Raw genomic sequence first — 19,594 nt, 5'->3', positions numbered from 1 at the left:
ATATAAACATATACATAACATGTAAATATATGCATAATTCGTAATATATTCACAACTCAATGCGCTCGTCCTATTTACAATTTGTTTATATACACATTTTTTGCCTCTGTACTAAAAACAAAAATTCCATTATCGACAAGGTATTTAAAAAAAAATCAGGATATATATAAATGTCAATTAAGCGCAAGTTAATAAACTTTGACCTTTGTCTGGAATTTTTATTTCCTAATTCATTGTCCTAGAAACGTTTATATCTTTGCAATTCAATGAAGAATACGTCATAGTCAAAGATAAGTGTGCGTTGCATTTCATATTCTGATTTTCGCATTTAATTTGGTTATTAATACGGCCAAAGATAGCCTCTAGGCATCTGAGAGAGGTCATTTATCTTCGTTGCTCGCTATTTCAAGACACTATTTCGACGGCGGAGTTAAGATGATGGAAAGTTTCGAACCAAAGGCCATTAAAAAGTTAGCGAATCTTGATAGGAAATGTTTACGTCCATAGACGGACGAATAAAGTAGTAAATGTATTCCACTGCTTTTCCTTCTGTTATGGATATTACTTGCAACTGATTTTTTTTAAGATAAATTCGAGAAGAGACAGTTGCTACATTAGTTTCTAACTTTCAGCATTAAAATTGATTTATTTCAACAACGTTTCTCAACTATAAAGTTATTTTCTTACGCTATTGTTGAAATGTTCACTATTTCTTACATATCATACATGATAAAGATAACATGACTATGTATATTCATGCTTTCTCATGCACAAATATAAATAAACGGCGTCTCGGTGACTTTACACCTTTTCTCCAGTCGAAAAATTTCAGTGCAAAAGGAAAAGGAAAAAAAGAGAGGATAGACGATAGTTTCGGGAGGATATCGCGCACGGTCGAGTTTCCTTGCTTATTTTCTCGGGGCAAATTCAACGGCGCGCGGACGACGTCGGAGATACGCGACGGGCGGTCGTATACGCAAAGCAACGCATATCCGCTTTTCCGCACCGCCGATTTATTCGCGGCTCAACGGCAAAGCCACTTCGATCCATCCGACGGTAAAGACCTTGCTCGACCGTCCTCGTATTTGTAGACGTCTCCACGTCGTCTGTACTCCGTGGACCTCGTATTCCCGTGCGACAACGCGTTACACAGCTGAGAGCGGGCGAATACGGGAAATTCATATTTGCATGTACGTGCCACTGTGAGAAAAGCAAGACGCTTGGAACTTATATATACAGTTAGGATGTATTTTCGCACAACCTTCCCCCTCCCCCCGAATCTTGAATATACTTCTTGAAAGTTTACGTAAGTAATTGCACACTGCGCAAGGAAAGTTGAGAGGATAAACCATTTATGAGACGTTTTACATGAATTATTTCTCAAAATACTGTCAAATCGAGCAAAATTCAACATCAAATATTAATTAGATTATAATCCAAATTTACTACCATATACCACTATTTCCACCTTGATACAAACATTAAATTTATAATAATTCTACTCTGCAATTTTTTTAACGATTGCAAATATTTGTTTCATAAATAGTATTGATTATTAAACTACTCGATTTGAGAGAATAATTCTAAAAATAAAACGCGAAATACAAGTTAACTCACGAAATATGTTTTATTATTCCTTGAATGCACTTGCTATACGTACACATACAGGCGACATAAATGTCGATAACATAGTGAGTGTGTGTAGTAAAGAGAATAAAGTATTACCTATGTAGCATCATGGGAATTTGCACCTAATGCTTGAAAATAAATGCAGATTGACTACTACCATACAATGAAAGATGGAGATAGATGTTTCATTATTACCTGAAATTATACTGGAACACATTTTCCTACGGCAAGACAATGGTGTGATACGAAAACGCAACATTCCGGAGGAGGTTTTAATACGATTATATGCATAAGCGATTAAATTACAAATATTGCATAATCATTTTTCATTAGAGGCATTCACATGAAAGGAAGTTAATCGCTGTCGGCAACGTACGAGAGAAATTTCAATTGTAAATCGAATACGTAGTAGGTACCTAAAACGTAATACGTGTAACAAAACCGCATAGCGTCGTAAAAGTTAAAAATATGAAAAAGCAATCGTGAACCTGGGTGATCTTACGGTGCAAGTCAATCTAAAAAAAAAACCGTTTTCTTTCAAAAGTCTTTAAAAGTTTCAATGGAATAGGTATTCTTGTATATTCGCTTTGAACTTTTATATTTAGATTTTAGCGTGTTTGGAGACTCCAAACAATTCTAACTAACTCGAGTAGCTCTATAGAATATTCAATGGCTACGAAATATCTTCAAACAACAACCAATGCGTTTCAAGAAATTTCAATTTATAGCAATTTTTATTAAAACATTTGTTGTGAATACAACGAACGGATTAATTATAATTATCATTTGTTCAGAAATCCCTTAAAAGCTTTAATTCGTAAACGCTATATCAACAGGAACAATTTCAAAAAGACATTACTATCATCAAATGCAAAAATATAGTATAAAACATTTTTGTACCGCACGAGTATATTAATTTACATATTTTACGTGCAGTAAACGAAACATTGTGCATACTTTCAATTCGCTTTCGTACAATGTATATCTGCAGCGATCTGCAGTGATCAAATTAATACACCAATTGCGTCAATGTTTGTGTGGGCATTGTTGTTTCCTAGAAACTATCACATCACGTATTGATATTTTGCAATTGTTATTAGCCAATGGTGTATTTATTTTAATCGCGCTTATCCCAGAATTAAATTGCTTTTATTTATTTAGATGTTTCCAAACCGGTTATTTTACCTATAGATTAAATTATGTCAGGAGAGCATAGGCAGAATAGGGTATTTACTCATAAAGGTAAATTTGGCAACATGTATTTTTTAAATATCCTTTATTAATTCTGTTTTTAAAATACTTAATCATACTGTGTAAATAATTTAATTTCTTCCAAGAGTGGCGTTGTAAAAGGGAATATAAGGATAAATAAATTGAGAAAGACGAGAGGGAGGAAAATTCTTGTATGCGTGTAAGCGGCAGCATTGCAAACCCGTCCTTGTCCAAGAGAAAAAAATTGTATGTAATTTTGCCTTGCGGCGTACATCAAAATAAATGAGATTTTTCTCGCATGTCATAACTCGCATCCAATGAATTACGTTTGTAAAACCCGTTTGTCACACAAACTTTTCTTTTGCTTCAATTTCACGAATAAATAATAATATAAGTTAAATTAAACTCTGCGACAAAAATGAATTTTATGTCAATTAGTTAAATTTTAAAATAAATATAAAATAATGTGTATATAAAAAAAATTAAGAGAAAAAATAAAAAAAAAATAGATATGCATGTGTGATATAAGAATGATTTATTGTGAAAAAACATAAATTTTGCACTAAATTAAAATTAATTTTTCTTTAATAAAATATGAAAATATTAATACCCGAGTGGAAATGTATCTGGGTGTTCCAATGTTTTATATGGGCTCCGTGGGGAAGATCGTGGCACGCCAGTATCAGAAATCTAGCCGGGCGCTATCTAGTATTTCATCTAGGCGCTAGACAGAATTCTGTTGAGGTGCCAAGATGGGAAAACTAGCCGGAGACTAACTAGCGCCCGGTCGGTGAGACAGGATTATAATAACCATGGTAGAAGTATAAGGGTATGCTCTTGCACATGGCCACGCCCACTGTCCAATCAAAATATGTAGCAAACATACATCATCATTAAGCGCGAAATTCGAACGTATGCTTTTAAGCATGCCTTTCAATCAAAAAAATTTTCCAACTCCTTTCAATCCGACTCATTTTTTGTCTTATGATGATAATTTCTGCATCCTTTATCCGCACAACGTATTTTGAATGTGAAATTACTCGACTTTGCACTATAGAATATTCGGGATATGCTGCACATGTGTTGGCGACATAGTGACCATATTATATTGACACGAATCGCTCCGGATATAGCCGAAGTCTGGCCAAATGTGACGTATGTTTGATACATGAGCAGTGGTCTACCACTGATTGAGCATACCCTTATACTTCTCTATCATGATAATAACCATTTTTTAATATAATTAATGTTATTCAATAATATGAAGTAAGAATAAGAAATTGACCAACCACAGTCGATATATCGACGACGGTATTTTTTTCACAATCGACGGTGATTGGTCAATTTCTTACTCTTACTTCTTACTCCGTGAATTATAGACGACGCATTATGCGTTTAAAATTTATTTTAAATTTAACTAGATTACCCTATATTAACTCGTGGAAAATTAAATGGGGTCCATATATGTAGGTCATAATTTCCACCCGGGTAATATCTCAAGATATTAAAAACGATAAATCTTGTTCCATTAATAAAATTTATTCAAGACAATCGATATATAAAACAACATAAATTCCAATATGCAAGTAATTTTCTAAAGTTATGATAAAATATACAAAAAGGTTAGTTGTGAATTAATAATAATTATTCATGCTAAAAAAGATTGGTGTGGATTTATTAACTGCATTATATGGTGTCTGTATAATTCTCACCGTTGGTGTTAATATTTATTTATATACGTCAACATGGTAAATTTAAAATCCATGATGTTAAATTTACATCTTGTTGATGTTAATATTAATACAAACACGTGAGAATTATATAGACACCGCACGGTGTTAAATCCACACTGATATCTTTTAGAATGTGGTAATCATGTCAATAAAAGAAATACCAAATGATCGATAGCTCTTGGGTGCGAGACAATACCAATACTTATATCGTGTGAAGAAAAGACGGTGTGCGCTTATATAAGTTATAAAGTTTTTACGAGTATCGTAAAATTGTATAAAAGTTGAAAAATATTTCAAAGGTCCATGTACCACTTTTCACCACTTGACTTCCTTTTTCTCCGGTCATGACTGATTGCCCCTTCCCCCTCGATCATTGTTAGTAGAAAATTCAAAGATTCGCTCGGTTCACGATCCCTTTTGATTAAGTAAATCGAATCCGTGATTCCATTAATTTCATTGGAAATTAAAATCGTGCCGACGACAATCGATATTTACATCAATCCTAACGCTTCCATTTCTGGAATTAAAAGAACGCTCGTATCGCCTGTCGATCGTAAACAGGTCGCAATGAATTACGTACATCAGAATTGTGATGAACTAACTACATATGCAATTTTGGAGATGAATGTAAGAAACGTTTTATGTAATGAAACTTTACATTGCCTTAAAGGTAGCCTTTGCTCTAAGAAAAGACCACTTGGATGTATCGCCCTCAGGTGCAATCATAATCTCTCATATATCCTTTACCTATCAGAGTTTCTTGTAGACTGATATCTTGATATAAAGTAAAGTACCTGCATTACATATTAATAGATTCATTAATAAGATTTTAGATTCATTGCAAATTCTAAGGTTTCGTGAGGAATGAGAGAAGTTTCTCGCCGTAAGACTCGATCGAGCCTGTATAAATTCTGGAATGTCAGTTTGTTAAGTAAGTTCTAAAAAGTGGAAAAATCTGCGCTTTCGTTCATCTGATACGCAAGTCGATCACGGTGAAGGGTGCTCGCTAAGTAAGAGGTTTTACAGCGTATTTTCAATATCTTTTCTCTATCTGCTCTCGCTTTTCATGAAACTATACAAACTCTATGGTCGGCGTTCTTTCGCAGGGATGGGTTTTTTATTTAGTTGAGTTTCGAAGGAAGAAAGGGATCTCATTTCAGAGCACGGGCGGCTCTTTACGCCTTTGGCTTTTCCGGCTTCGTAGCCGTAAGGCATCTGGTCGTGGATATACATAATGCACACAAAGTTTCCCGAGAACTCTCCACTCGCACATCGCCAAACGCGTAAGTAATTATATCTCAATTAGGATTCTCTTTTGAACTCGGTATCATATATTTTGAAATAAACATGTTTATGTGGTCCATGATAACTATATTTTAATTTTTTAAAGTCAAAGAAGAGATAATTACAACTGACAATAAGTAACTAAGCAATAATGACAATTAATTTTTTATTATGATTTACCTCTGTGTGTATGTGTGCATGTTTCATTATAATCATTACACCTACTGTTGATCACATCTACATTCACATGTATATTATGACTCTCAAGATATGTATAGAAAGATGTATTGTATTCTATTAAAAAATAAAAATCCGATGTAAACGTATTACTTCTTTAAAAATATAAATTATTGTAGTGTTTGTTTTATTAAATAGAATGAGAGTTTTGATTTGTGTGAAATCGATTGTTCCAATACGGTTAATACGCGAAATCGAATATATACATTAATTTTAGTATTAATTTATCTAGGCATCACAAACGGAGTAATCAATACCATCACATTAAAAATGAATCATTCTAATAGCTATTCTCCAAATAACGATTATTTAAACCATTTCGTGTGTTGATTTGGAAATACTGTTTCGTAATATCCTGGGTATCTCGACAGTAATAAATATATTAAACATATATTCAGTTCTGTTCGCTCAATTACTATCATTCTTATTAGCTGATTAAACGCAACGTGTTTAATCTGTTGCTTGCTCCATATACGATTGATTGTGCAATACTCGGTGCGTGCTTAGAACATATATACTGGAAGCGCCATAGCTGATTGGCATTGTCCCCAAACATATATCTGTTTGTTTTACTACAATGCGCATGCGTCGATTATAGTCTAAGTCTTCGATTATAGCCTATAATTCTGACAGAATTGAAATTAATATTGTAAAGGTATGTAAAATTAGCCAAACGCGATTCTCACGCAAAGGCAGATTTCAAACACAGACAAAAATGGATAATGTTGGAGACGCTGTGTTATTCAGATCGATTATGGTACTTCTAGTATCTAAATGTACATGTTCTAAGGGTGCGTGCAGCTCTTACGACGCTTTGCTTGTTCGTACTTATCTAACCCCGTAGGAATTTATAAATTCATGAGGGAGAACGCGAACCGACCACAAAGGCGATTTCGAATCTGTTTAAGCGTGCATTCGCGAGCTCTATTATTCTCGCGATAATTTAAGACAAGCCTGATATATACGTAAGCGAGTTTATGCGATGCCATTGTCTCGCGGTTGCCGTTATTTATGGGAAGATTTCACCTTCCAAAAACGGAAGGTGCGCAACGCGATGAGCCACGATGCGAATAACAATCGAGCGTTCCTTGCGAGGAGCGGTAATTAAGGATTAGCAAGGTGATTAGTGAACGCTTGGTATTTAAATCTCGTTGCTGCGATCTGCGAGCGCCGTTGCACTCGCGCACGTTGAGGCCAAACATCTGATTATACATGGCCAACGTTAAAACTTTGAGGAGCAGACGTTCCAATTACTAGCTCTAATTACGCAACGTTCCTCTAATACGTCGACCAAGTTCAAAACTGTGCGGTGATTAGTGATAAAGAGTCGCGCGTCTCTGTAAGTGAAAAACTTTCGCTTTACTGAGACGGAGATATTCTATCAGAGCAAACGGGAACGCGCTTAATGACGTCTATTATAATGCGATAATTAAAAGCGGCCGCACGCGAGGGAGAACGACACAGAAGATTATTCTCATTTATGTACGTGTATTCTGACCGTTATGTTCGATGTCAAGGAAGTTGTCCAGATACTTTTATTAGAATATATACCTATAGTTATTTTAATAGCCACATTTCCACTTTTTCTTCCCTTCTCGCCACATAATTTCTCAATTAATTACTTTTCTAATTAATTATCGTTTAATTACTTTATTAGCACAATGACCATCCGTGGATCGAGGCATAAATAATTAATTAGACCGGGATATATCGCGAAAAACAATTAATTAATAACCAAACTTTCGCGTTAGTCCGCCGTTGCGAGTCCACGGCACGCTCGTTGGACGCTGATCTCGCAAACTCGTGCGAAATATATACCTATACAATCTCCTCGGGTTAGATTTTTCTTCATTTAAGCCGAAACAATGACGGACTACGCAGATATCGCAACGTTGCTGATAAGAGCCAGGAATTTACAGCAGCGTTGTAACACGCGTTGGTAAGCACTTCTGTGTAATGCTTTTCGGTCATAGAACTGATATTCCTCTGTATCATGTTTAATACTTTATACCGCTAAACGCCTACAGCACGTATTCTGCATGCATACTAATTAAGATATAACGGACCACCCAGTAAATCGCGGACTATACTATATTCTCGAGCAAAATAGTTTTCTTGAACTATATTATTAAATCACTCGTTAGTGCTATAGAGATATTCATCTTTAGGGCTAATTCTTCTTCAAAAAAAAGATTCTATATCGAGCTTTAGTGAAAACTTTATCTCTTCCAAACCTTCGATGAATAATGCATGACAACAGGGCACATAAAGTATTGGAATGGTAATAAGTTCCAAACTCGATCTAAGCAAGTGCGCCATAGATGCTTAAAAGTTGACGGCCGTGATGTTATTTTTTGCAATCTCTTCAGCGTTTTTTGGCAAAATGCCTCTTGTTCGCCAATAGTATTCCGTATAACTAACAACATTGACGATGGCGTTGCCAAGAGTATATGAAAAGTTTAAACTTTGGTTCATTTAAGTTATTAAAGTAAGTAAGATAAGCATCTTGCAAACTTGCTTCGTTTGATAGGGGAAAAGAAGGAATAAGTAGCCCTTTGTTGAACGAAAAGATATGATCTCATATTGCGTGTATGTGTGTGTGTGTGTGTGCATATTGTTAATAAACACAGTTAACTTAATAAAAAAATATTTGAAACTATTCCTGAGTGTGGAAATGTATCTGGGCGTTCCAATGTTCTATATTGGGCCCCGTGGAAAAGGTCGTGGCACGTCAGTATCGGAAATCTAGCTGGGTGCTATCTAGTATTTCATCTAGGCGCTAGACAGAATTATGTTGGGGTGTCAAGATGGTAAAACTAGCCGGAGGCTAGCTAGCGCCCGGCCGGTGAAACAGGATCATAACCATAGTAGAAGTATAAGGGTATGCTCTTGCGCATGGCCACGCCCACTGTCCAATCAAAATATGTAGCAAGCATACGTCATCATTAAGCGCGAAATTCGAACGTATGCTTTTAAGCATGCCTTTCAATCAAAAAAATTTTCCAACTCCTTTCAATCCGACTCATTTTTTGTCTTATGATAATTTCTGCATCTTTTAACCGCACAACGTATTTTGAATGTGAAATTACTCGACTTTGCACTACAGAATTTATTCGGCATATGCTGCACATGTGTTGGCGACATAGCGACCATATTATATCGAAACCGCTCCGGATATAGCCGAAGTCTGGCCGAATGTGACGTATGCTTGATACATGTGCAGTGGTCTACCACTGATTGCATACCCTTATACTTCTGATAATAACCATTTTTTAATATAACTAATGTTATTCGATAATATGAAGTAAGAAGTAAAAATAAGAAATTGACCAATCATAGTCGATATATCGACGATAGTATTCTTCTCACAATCGACTGTGATTGGTCAATTTCTTACTCTTACTTCTTACTCCGTAAATTATAGCCGACGCATTATGCGTTTAAAATTTATTTTAAATCTAACTAGATTATCCTATCCCTTCCTAGATAGCGACTAGACAGATTTAATATCTTGGGGCAACACATTGCCTCGTGATCAAGGCCTAGATAGTTTTCTCAAATTTCAGCGACACCACCTCGCGAATCAGGACCTAGACAATTTTCCAATATTGGGCCTACAGCGCATCGCGAACCAGGGCCAAGAAAGTTTTTCAATATTCGGGCTGGTCATTATTGCCGTTGCCGCCCAGTATAACCCCAAGCTAGCATACCAATATAGCGCCTACATTAACTCGTGGAAAACTAGATGGGGCCTATATCGTAATTTAATAAAGCGCCAGGTCGTAATTTCCACCCGGGTTACTATCTTATTTAATCCGAAAGATAAAATGCAATTTTTCTATTGTATAGGTATCTAAATATATACGCAGTACAAAATCCTTTGTAATACCTCTTAATAATAAATCGAGTAATAAGTAATTAATTAAATATCGATATGTTTCCTTTTTATTCAAAGAATAACGTAATAAACTTCCTCCAAAAAAATTTTATTCATCTACAAAGCAAATTTTAATGACAAATTATCGTATTATTCTTAAATTGTTCGCGTTAATCAAAGATCGCAAATTAAGAGGATTAAATTCTATTCACGCTTAAATGCAATAATAATTTCCTGATTAATAAAAAAAAGTAATATAGCGAGATTTTTCTCACGTATGAATATAAATTTGCAAAAAATAATCTTTTAATGACAGATTTATTGATTAATGTGTACTTTTTCGTTAATAAATATACAGAAGCATCAGCAAACCTTCCAAATTCTATATAACCGACGAAAATACTTAATCAATTTTCCGCGAATAAAATTTTACAAGTGTAAATAGCTGCTGAAAATCGTGCTGTTATTTGAATCAAATTTTATTGAAAAATATTTAATGTAACTAAAAAAAGTATTTAATGTTAAAAATTAATATAGTCGATACAAATTCGTAAAAGTATCTGTTGATAAAATCTATTCTGTTTAAGTGTTGGCTGTATATATCATATATATGTACATATCCAGCAATCACCGAATAACTGTTACATAATATACGTATATAGGTATAAAACGTATGTACATTTACATATATTTTATATAGCAGTTATATCTATGTTTTTGCTGAGTATATATATTTAAAACATATATATTTTATATCCTTTTATAAAATTTATAAAGTTTTTATAAAACTCATCAAGTTAAAATTCAATATCATAATAAGAAAATCAAATTTATATATTTTATTAACGTAATAAAAAATGCAGTTATTGGAATAATTTTTAGTGACTTATCCACACATGCAATTTTTAATATTTAAATTGTGCGATCGGTAGTAACCTGCTTCTTTCTTTTAGACGTTCGTGGATTAAGCAATGTGTCGATCGATATTCCATTGGCAGTGGCAGCTGGTACTACAGTCAACATGTCCTGCAAATACGATCTACAATCGGATACTCTTTACACTGTCAAATGGTACAAGCAGGGCGCGGAATTTTTTCGATATGTCCCCAAGGAAATGCCACCAATTGGAGTGTTTGGGGAACTTGGAGCAAGAGTCGTGGTACGTAATACATTAAGACGAAACGTTACAATCTCGAAAGATAGATTTGGACAGATAGATCTGGACGTGCAATTTTCTAATGTATTGTTTCATTATAAGAAAGAAAACTTGTCAATTTAAAATAGACAAGTTTATATTTAATCGATGATATGCCGACCAACATAAACTTCAAAAATTTTTTAATTTCTAATTGTATTAAAAAGTTCCTATTATAGTATTAAATTATTATGGTACTATATTTACTATGATATTAATTACTATATAAAATACGTTTGAAGTTTCTGAATATATGTAGAATTAATTCTATTTATTCCAATTTATGACAACATAAAATTAAAAAAATGTATTGTCATTTCTAAACTATCTCTAATTGGAATTGTTAGAACTATGCGCTTGTACAGCATGCAATCTGACTTGCGTTCTGCGCATGTTATGACGTGAATGCTATTTCATTCCACCGATATTGACTGCGAGGAGATTGTCGCTTTACCATAAAGCATGCCGAAGTAATATTTTTAAGTTAGAAATATGACGGTAACAGAAATAATGTATATAAACACGTAAATTATATTTCTTGTAATAAAAAGCATCTGTAATATTTTTTTTTTAGATCACAAAATTTAAAAATATAAATATTTTATCAATTGAAAATTGATTTTTTTTAGAATAAAAGTATAAAAATATGCATATCTTTTTTGTTTTATATGATAAACGATCAAAAATATATATATAACCTAGAAGGTTTTTCGTGCAATCGAATATTTCATTCCTCGAACTCTTTTATAGTTCCGTATTTATTAAAAGTTGTGTCCTACTTTTTGGTGAAGCAAATTTTATATGGATCCACATTTGACGGAGAAATATCAAAGTTGAAATAAAAGACGGAAATGAAACTCATCGATTTATCTTTATAAAGATTAAAAAGATACAATTGAATTAATTATAAAGATACAATTAAAAGAAATTTTCACAATTTTAGTAAAAGTTAAAGTTTAGTGAAAGTTATAACTTTTAACTTTAACTTTTACTAAAATTGTGAAAATTTCTTTTAATTGTATATATTTTTGAAAATTATATATTTTATTTTTCATTAATTTTTATTACCTACTTACAATTAGATGCACTTTAATTATTCTTTTCTAAACTAAATGAAATAAGAAATACTTATAGAAAAATCTTACACATTTTTTTCAATCATTTATGATATAATACAAAAAAGATATCTATATCTTTATATTTTTATTCAGAAAAAATCGATTCTTGAATGATAAAAAAATTCACGTCTTTAAATTTTTATGATCCAATATCACGGGTGCTTTTTATAAACATAGTTTACGTAATGTTTACAATATTATTCCATTATCATCATATTTCTAACTTAAAAATGTTATTTCGGCATGCTTTATGGTAAAACGACAATCCCCTTGCAGTCAATATCAGTGGAATGAAATAGCATTCACGTCATACATGCGCAAAACGCAAGGCAGATTGCGTGCTGTGTATACAAACGAATATTTGCAGCGCATATCTGGCATGCATGAAGAAGAAATAGCTCTTGCATGGAAAAAACTTAAAGATTTGTAAAAATATATAAACCCATTAATATTAAAGTGAACACCATAAATCATTAAAATTCCACTTCTTGATATATGTTTTTTATTCGATTGCATAAGCGTGTTCTACACAATAAAATATAAATATCACATCTAATTTTTGTCTGGTAAAACATTATCAACTCATAACTAATTTTATAAAAATTACGTTATTTACGCAAACTCTTTCAGAATATCACCACCTTATAATATCTCTTTATGTAATAAAATAAGCATAAATAATTTCTAGTAAGATATTGGCGAATGGCGGTTCGTTTTCCTATAATATGCTTTAATGTTTCGTCATTCAATATTTGAAATCCGTTAGTACGACGATTTATTCCAGAAGAAAAACGTACAACGGCTACGTACCTTTCCTATCGCGACACGCAAATGTAAAATACATTTACTCTTTCTGTAGACGTTACGATCAAATATACTTCCGAAACTCACATTTTATGTTCTGAAAACTGTATTTTGAACTATAAAAACATTCATATGTGATATTTTGCAACGTACATTCCATTGCAAAAATTTGACAAAGTAAACAAAAAGGATATAATATATAAGATGATTGCATCAAAGAAATATATCGTGCGATACAATTAAGCTAAATTATCACATACTCGGAATACGATCCGAGGTCATTATCCATTCGGTGACAGGAATTATAACAGTCATCTATTTTACGTTTAATAAATATGCAATAGAGTACGTATATACCTCGCGAAATACATACGACTGCTAAGCTGCTAATGAAGAGACATTACGGCATAAACATATAATAGAACCACGGGTGATATCTATTTAACGGATAGCATCGTATATTACAAGGTAAAGAATTTTCATCTACGATAGCGTCTTCAATCTGCAACTTTATCACGTCTATCGTGGTCTGCCGTTACATACTTAAGATTCCTTTCTTTATCTAGTCGTTCTAATCGAGCTGTTCAAATCTTTCGCGCTATTAAACTGTTTGTTTTTCCACTTGATGAGAAGTCAGAATTATTATGTACAACCGAGAACAATAATTCACATTTTGCAGGCATAGAACGTCAATCAACCATTATCATCGCATCCTGAGTGTGACAATATCAATACACGAATGCATGTAAAAGTAAAACCAACACGATATAAATCAAACATGATGAATTTTAATATCATTTTCAAAACAGCTCGGTTACGTGCTCTGAGTTTTAAACTGCCTTTATCTTATTAATGTAATTGTAAAAGATATTATTTTCCACTAACCATCGTCGTTTGCTACAGCAAAGTTTGGTAATCTACTTTTCATTGCCGCACGTTTGTATAAAAAAAGCTATGTGAAAGAGTCACTCTTTGTCGTTTTAAATGGAATCCAATAGTTTTTTCCTTTTTCAATGAGACTTTTGCGTGAATTCACTATTGGATTTTTTCCCTAATGAGATCCTTTAGCGAAAGAAATTTTTTTACGTTTCCATACTTGTTAATAGGATGTTCTAAAGACAACTTTTTGAATTTATCACGACAGGGAGAGAGAAGGCAGCGTGTATATGCGCGCGGTCGATTACGTGCCATCGCATCGACAGAAAAAGAAATGAGAACAGAAGAGTACAATCCAAGCTATGCGATATTTCGAACTACGCACGTACATGTGTGTACGTGTCGTGAGAGAAGAAAGAATAGTCGCTGCAAAATCAACGTTTTCGGAGCGAGTTAAAAAAGTTGTTAAAAGCTTTATCCAAGCTGAACTAAAGCACAGCTAACAGCTTTATTCAATCCGAATTAAAGCACAAATTAAGCATTTACTCAGTCTCTCAAAGTATTTCCGCTTTAAATTGTGTAATACTTTTTCTGTGTTTCAAATGTTCTAACAAAATATTGGACAGAAATAAAAACACAGTGTTCTCTCATTTATTTTTCAAGGTATATAAGAATACTGAAGTTTTATCATAAAATATCTTTTTAATTAATTCGATTATATTTCGATAAAAGACATATGTTCTTAGAATAAACTATGCAATTAAATGATGTGATTGATCATTTTTAACGCGGTATTTATAAAGACAAAATTTTAATTGATCACAAAATCATGAGAATATATGTTATTGATTATGTACATCTCAACGCAAAAAGATAAGAAGAAATGAAACATTCGATCTAAGTGATAATCGAGTTATGTAAGACGCATGGAAAAAACGATTTTGCTGAAGTATTTAAAAATTTAGCTAAATACAGATCTGAAAGTAATTTTGTTGAGCTATCAAAATAATTTTTTAAAGGCATCTCAAGCATGATGAGCAACGCTAAAAAAATTTTAACATTCTATAACAACCCGTTTGAACATTCTGTAATTATTTCGATGACAATTTATTTCGATGATCCAACGAAATTATTTTCAGATCTGTCTAGCTAAATTTTTAGATATTTCAGCAAAATCATTCATCCCGTACGTACATAATTGTATTGGATAAAAGTAACCGTCGGAAAATCAATGTTTTGAGGGTCGAATTGAAATAGAGAATAAAAGAATAGGTAAATCCTTTATGCAGCCACACGATTTCCACGCGAAGCAAGTTCGACCAACGGGTTGCTCTTGTACACGCAATGGTTTTCCAATTAGATTTTACCGGCGGAAAATACGGGCGGTGTACACCCCAGCCAATAAATCGTGACACACTCCTACGGGGGAAGAGAAATAGAGAGCGAGAATTGCCGCTACGACCGCGGATGCAATGAGGTTGCCGAAGCGACGATAGTGCAATACATGTATAGAGGTAGGCATAGAGAATATCAGCCGTTGCCGCTCCGTATTTCGCGAATGGGTAACAATATTAATATTGCCAAGCGAGTTCGATGAATTTATGCGTGAACATGTTACGCCGGGCATTGTTGAATCGTTATATTATGTAGCCCAGGCATGTAGAGTAAAACGATATACACCGCTGTTGTTGCCTTTACATGCATGAGCGTGCCAGTTGATCTCCGATCCGGATACGCGGGGCTGCTATTCTAATTTTCGAGATAAACGCGATGGATGCATAAAGATCCATTATTCCATTAGGTGATAACCATCACGTATCCCCGAGCGATCCCCGAACAAATATAATAGGCAAAACATTTATTTAAATAATAACTCTTTCCAATGGAAACAAAATTAATAGAATAGAGGTCCATACTAAATAAACCGAAGATGTATTGACAATTGCTGTGGTAAATTAAATGACAAACTCTTGGAAAACTAAAAATCTTATCTATAACATGCAGAACAAATTGTTTTATCATGGAATAATTTTACTTAATTTTCTATAATAATTTTGTACATAAGTTGTCTTGCCTTTTATTTTTGCGTAGGTTTTACAATTTCTAATCTTCTAAAATCTAAATCTTCTAAAAGCTAAGACTTTTTTTAAATAAATTTTTTTCGGGCAACTGTGTTTTGTTGAACTGTGAATGCAATTATTTATCTCCTTTTATTTAAGCTTGAATGAAAATATCTATTTATTATAAAGTCGACTTGCTTTTATTTTTAATAGTCACAATGTTGCATTGTAGAGGTTTTCGTAAATATTGGAATATGTGTATAATACTGTAATAATGTATTTAATAATAATGTATTTCCAAGATATTATTTAGAATCAAAGATATCGAAAATATAAACAGTTTTTAAATCATAAACGATATTGGCCATAGAAATACAATTTGACACTCACCGGTACGATGCGCAGCGGAATTATGATACTACGTCGACCTGTAAATACAAACACAAAATTTTAATTACAACAGCGTCCAAAATATTTCACAAATTAATTACAGCGCGCGCGGAATTTTTCACTCATCCCCTTCAAACACACACAGATTTAACAAAGTAATTATATAATTTACAAAAAGAAATTTCTATAAAATTTCGTAAACAAAAGAGTTTATCTCCAATTATTTGTTAAATAATACGAACTCAAAGAGAACAAGGAAGTCAAAATAATACTAATTTGATGTCATGATGTGATAATCGAATTTATATCAATTTTCTATCATGATTCGGTAAATAAATTATTTAGACTTTCTTGTTCTTCTTGGGAATATACGAATAGATTAATTTTGTAAGTGATTTTATATGTAAATCAAGCCTGTCCAATTTGAGCTCCGGAGCCAAAAAATGCATCTGAGTAACACTTATCAACGTTTTACAGTCCCTGAAATATTACTCACATTGAATTTTTTTTGCGTCGATGACTGCGTTTTGATTCCGGGGAATTCAAATTGGATAGGCCTAATGTAAATGATAAATTTCTCACCTCATGGTTGTTCCGCTGTCGCCCGATGCCTCCTGCCAGGCCTCCTCCTCCTCTCAGACTTCCTCGTCGCACTCACTCGCGAAAGAGGTTAAGTTAGAAAAACTACGATCGCGACGATACGTAATTTGTACGGCACTCCCGACGCGACGCACATCGTTATACATCGTTATACGACGGAAGAATAACACATGCGAGGAAAGAATTGCGCGGAGCGAAAGTGAAACGAAACTGCGAACGGCACTCGATATCCGTAACGTTCCACGCATCGAAGCACGAACGGTCAAATCTCGAACAGCACAGGGCGTATGAAGGACGCGCGGCTAACTTCACGCGTCACCCCGTCACCCGCCGCGGCGATCATCGTCACATGCCGCTCTAGTCGCACCTTTGATACTCTCGGCGTTTTCAATAATAAATATATAGGCCTGTTCTAAAACGCCTCATGATGCGCGCAATAAATACACATTCACGATTATTTTACGTTACAACAAAACAAAAGCGAATCGAGACACGATCTAAAATCGAAGATGAAAACGTCCACGGAATGCAACATCCGACGAAATACGATCACTTTGGCGTCGATTTATCGCGCAACATTTTTCGATCACGTATTATCTTGCGAAACACGACGTTTCAACGAATCGCCGACGAGTAGTACAAACTACAATCCCGAATTTGAGTTGAACGGTTATAAGTAAATATAGAAATATATATTAACCGAGGTCGCAGTTACACGGAAAAATGTTTTATCGCTATGGAAAGTGATATTATTCAATTTACTTTCTTTCTTTTAAATAACGATTATTTGTAACAAAGAATATTTTCTTGATAATAATCTTAAAATATAGATACTTATTACAACTTTTATGTATTATAAAGACTTATTACTGAGTAATCATAACAAGAATTTATTTTTTTTTTGAAAAATGTTATAAAATTGATCGAGAAAACGACTCTCTAAGAAAATCAAATTTGTTTTAATTTAATAATTAAAATATTGATTAAAGTATTAAACTTACCAAGATTCAGAATATATTTTGAATAAATTTAATTGTTGTAATGAACTTACAGATTTGCGGATATACGAACTTGTGGAATATATAGGTATTTGAAACAAGTAATTATTACTTGCGTACATACAGTATGTATTTTTCTGTATGTATACTAATTAAATCTACGACTAATTGACTGCGGCTCGACCCGTAGCCAATCCGCCCTGTGGCGTTCCATAAATGATCGAAAAAATGCTCAAACGATAGTGACTTCACGTCAATATTGCGCGGTGCAAATTAACGGCTAATTAAGACGTAATTGAATATCCGAAAACGTAACGATCAAATTTCAGCGTCGACTCTATGCAGTACTACATAACCTCGAGCGCATAATTCCCACGAAATATGCATGCTATTAGTACACGTTGATTGCAACTTTCTTTTTCACCTCTGCCGCTCGATAGTTCACGTATCACGCCACGCGTTTCGAAATACAAAGAGCCAATTTACATTTAACTCGTGACTCAAAAGCGCGACGCGACACATATTCCAACTTCATATATCGTTAGAAAATCAACGTTGCTCATGAACGTCGCAATGAAGCAACAATTTCATTCCTCCGTCGCATCGAATTTTAACGAAAAAGGTAAAACCACACGGAATACCTTTCTCGATTGACGGCCGTCGTCTCGATACTCTTAAGTTGCTAATCGCGGAGTTAAGTAGGGACCGATATGTAGATAATAGCTTTCCTCATTTTCTTAATCGCTTCGCGACTAATTGTAAGGATTATAACGATGGCGTGCGGAGCGTCTCGCTGTGCTGCTCGCCGGCTCGATCCTCGACGCGGGAATGATGGGAGTGGAGAGTTGGAGACCATTACGTTGGCAAACACGACGCAGGACGCACCGCAAAAACAAACATCAAGGCCGCGCGCGCCAACCGATTTGTTGTCGTTTTAAAATATTCAACGTCGACTACAAATTTGTGAAATAATTTTGCCACGAATGTCTCTACCTTTTCGAAGTAATTTTGATGGATAAACGTACGATGCGTTGTCGCGTTTCGCCTCCTGATAAAGAAGATCGTGTTAATGTCGCGTATATTATCGACCGTATATTATCGATATATCATCGATGGCAAATTTTTAACAATTTAGTTGCTTAACGTAATTACTTTGTCTCTTTTTTAAATAAAAATTTCTACTGTTCTAATAAATTCAATTTAAAATAAGTTGGTTGTTTATTTTAAGAAAGAATTATGATTTTTAGACACAAAAATATTAAGTACCTGTATTTCTTTTTTGAAATTTTGTATTATTTCCTATTAATTACCGACATTATACATATATTTACAAAAAATTCTCAAAACAAAAGTAATTCATAGTAGATGCTATAAATAAATTTTTGAACTGAAACGTTAAATAATAGTTAATAAAGTGCCTGATATTTTTGACCAAGGCTGTATATTAAAATATCAATTTTCTGACTTCAACATTTAAGAAAATCATTGTCAATTATACTATTGATATCCGTTGATCCTCTTTTTTCGGCCGGTTAGAAGTAATCCAGGAGTAGTAATTGTCAATTGACCTAATTTTCTTTA

At 33.7% G+C, this 19,594-nt stretch overlaps 2 protein-coding genes across 3 annotated transcripts in view; one reads left to right on the top strand and one right to left on the bottom strand.

The window, feature by feature from the left end:
* neo (ZP and PAN domain-containing protein neyo) overlaps window positions 1-16,449 on the bottom strand; it is a 284,314-nt gene extending 267,865 nt beyond the window's left edge. The window contains exon 1 of the mRNA XM_018451276.1: window positions 16,416-16,449. The gene's annotated coding sequence lies outside the window, so the exon portion shown is untranslated. The remainder of the gene's footprint in view (window positions 1-16,415) is intronic.
* Window positions 1-19,594, top strand: part of LOC108724710 (uncharacterized) — a 59,572-nt gene that overhangs the window by 30,315 nt on the left and 9,663 nt on the right. For both annotated transcript variants that reach the window (XM_018451280.1, XM_018451279.1), the window contains exon 2: window positions 10,926-11,131. In XM_018451280.1, the coding sequence (XP_018306782.1) occupies window positions 10,926-11,131 (206 nt within the window). The remainder of the gene's footprint in view (window positions 1-10,925; window positions 11,132-19,594) is intronic.

The sequence above is a fragment of the Mycetomoellerius zeteki genome, unplaced genomic scaffold (assembly GCF_001594055.1).
Source record: "Mycetomoellerius zeteki isolate Tzet28-1 unplaced genomic scaffold, Tzet1.0 scaffold31, whole genome shotgun sequence".
NCBI classification, from domain to species: Eukaryota; Metazoa; Arthropoda; class Insecta; order Hymenoptera; family Formicidae; genus Mycetomoellerius; species Mycetomoellerius zeteki.
Note: the sequence above shows the minus strand (reverse complement) of the source record. Positions and strands in the feature narration are given on the sequence as shown.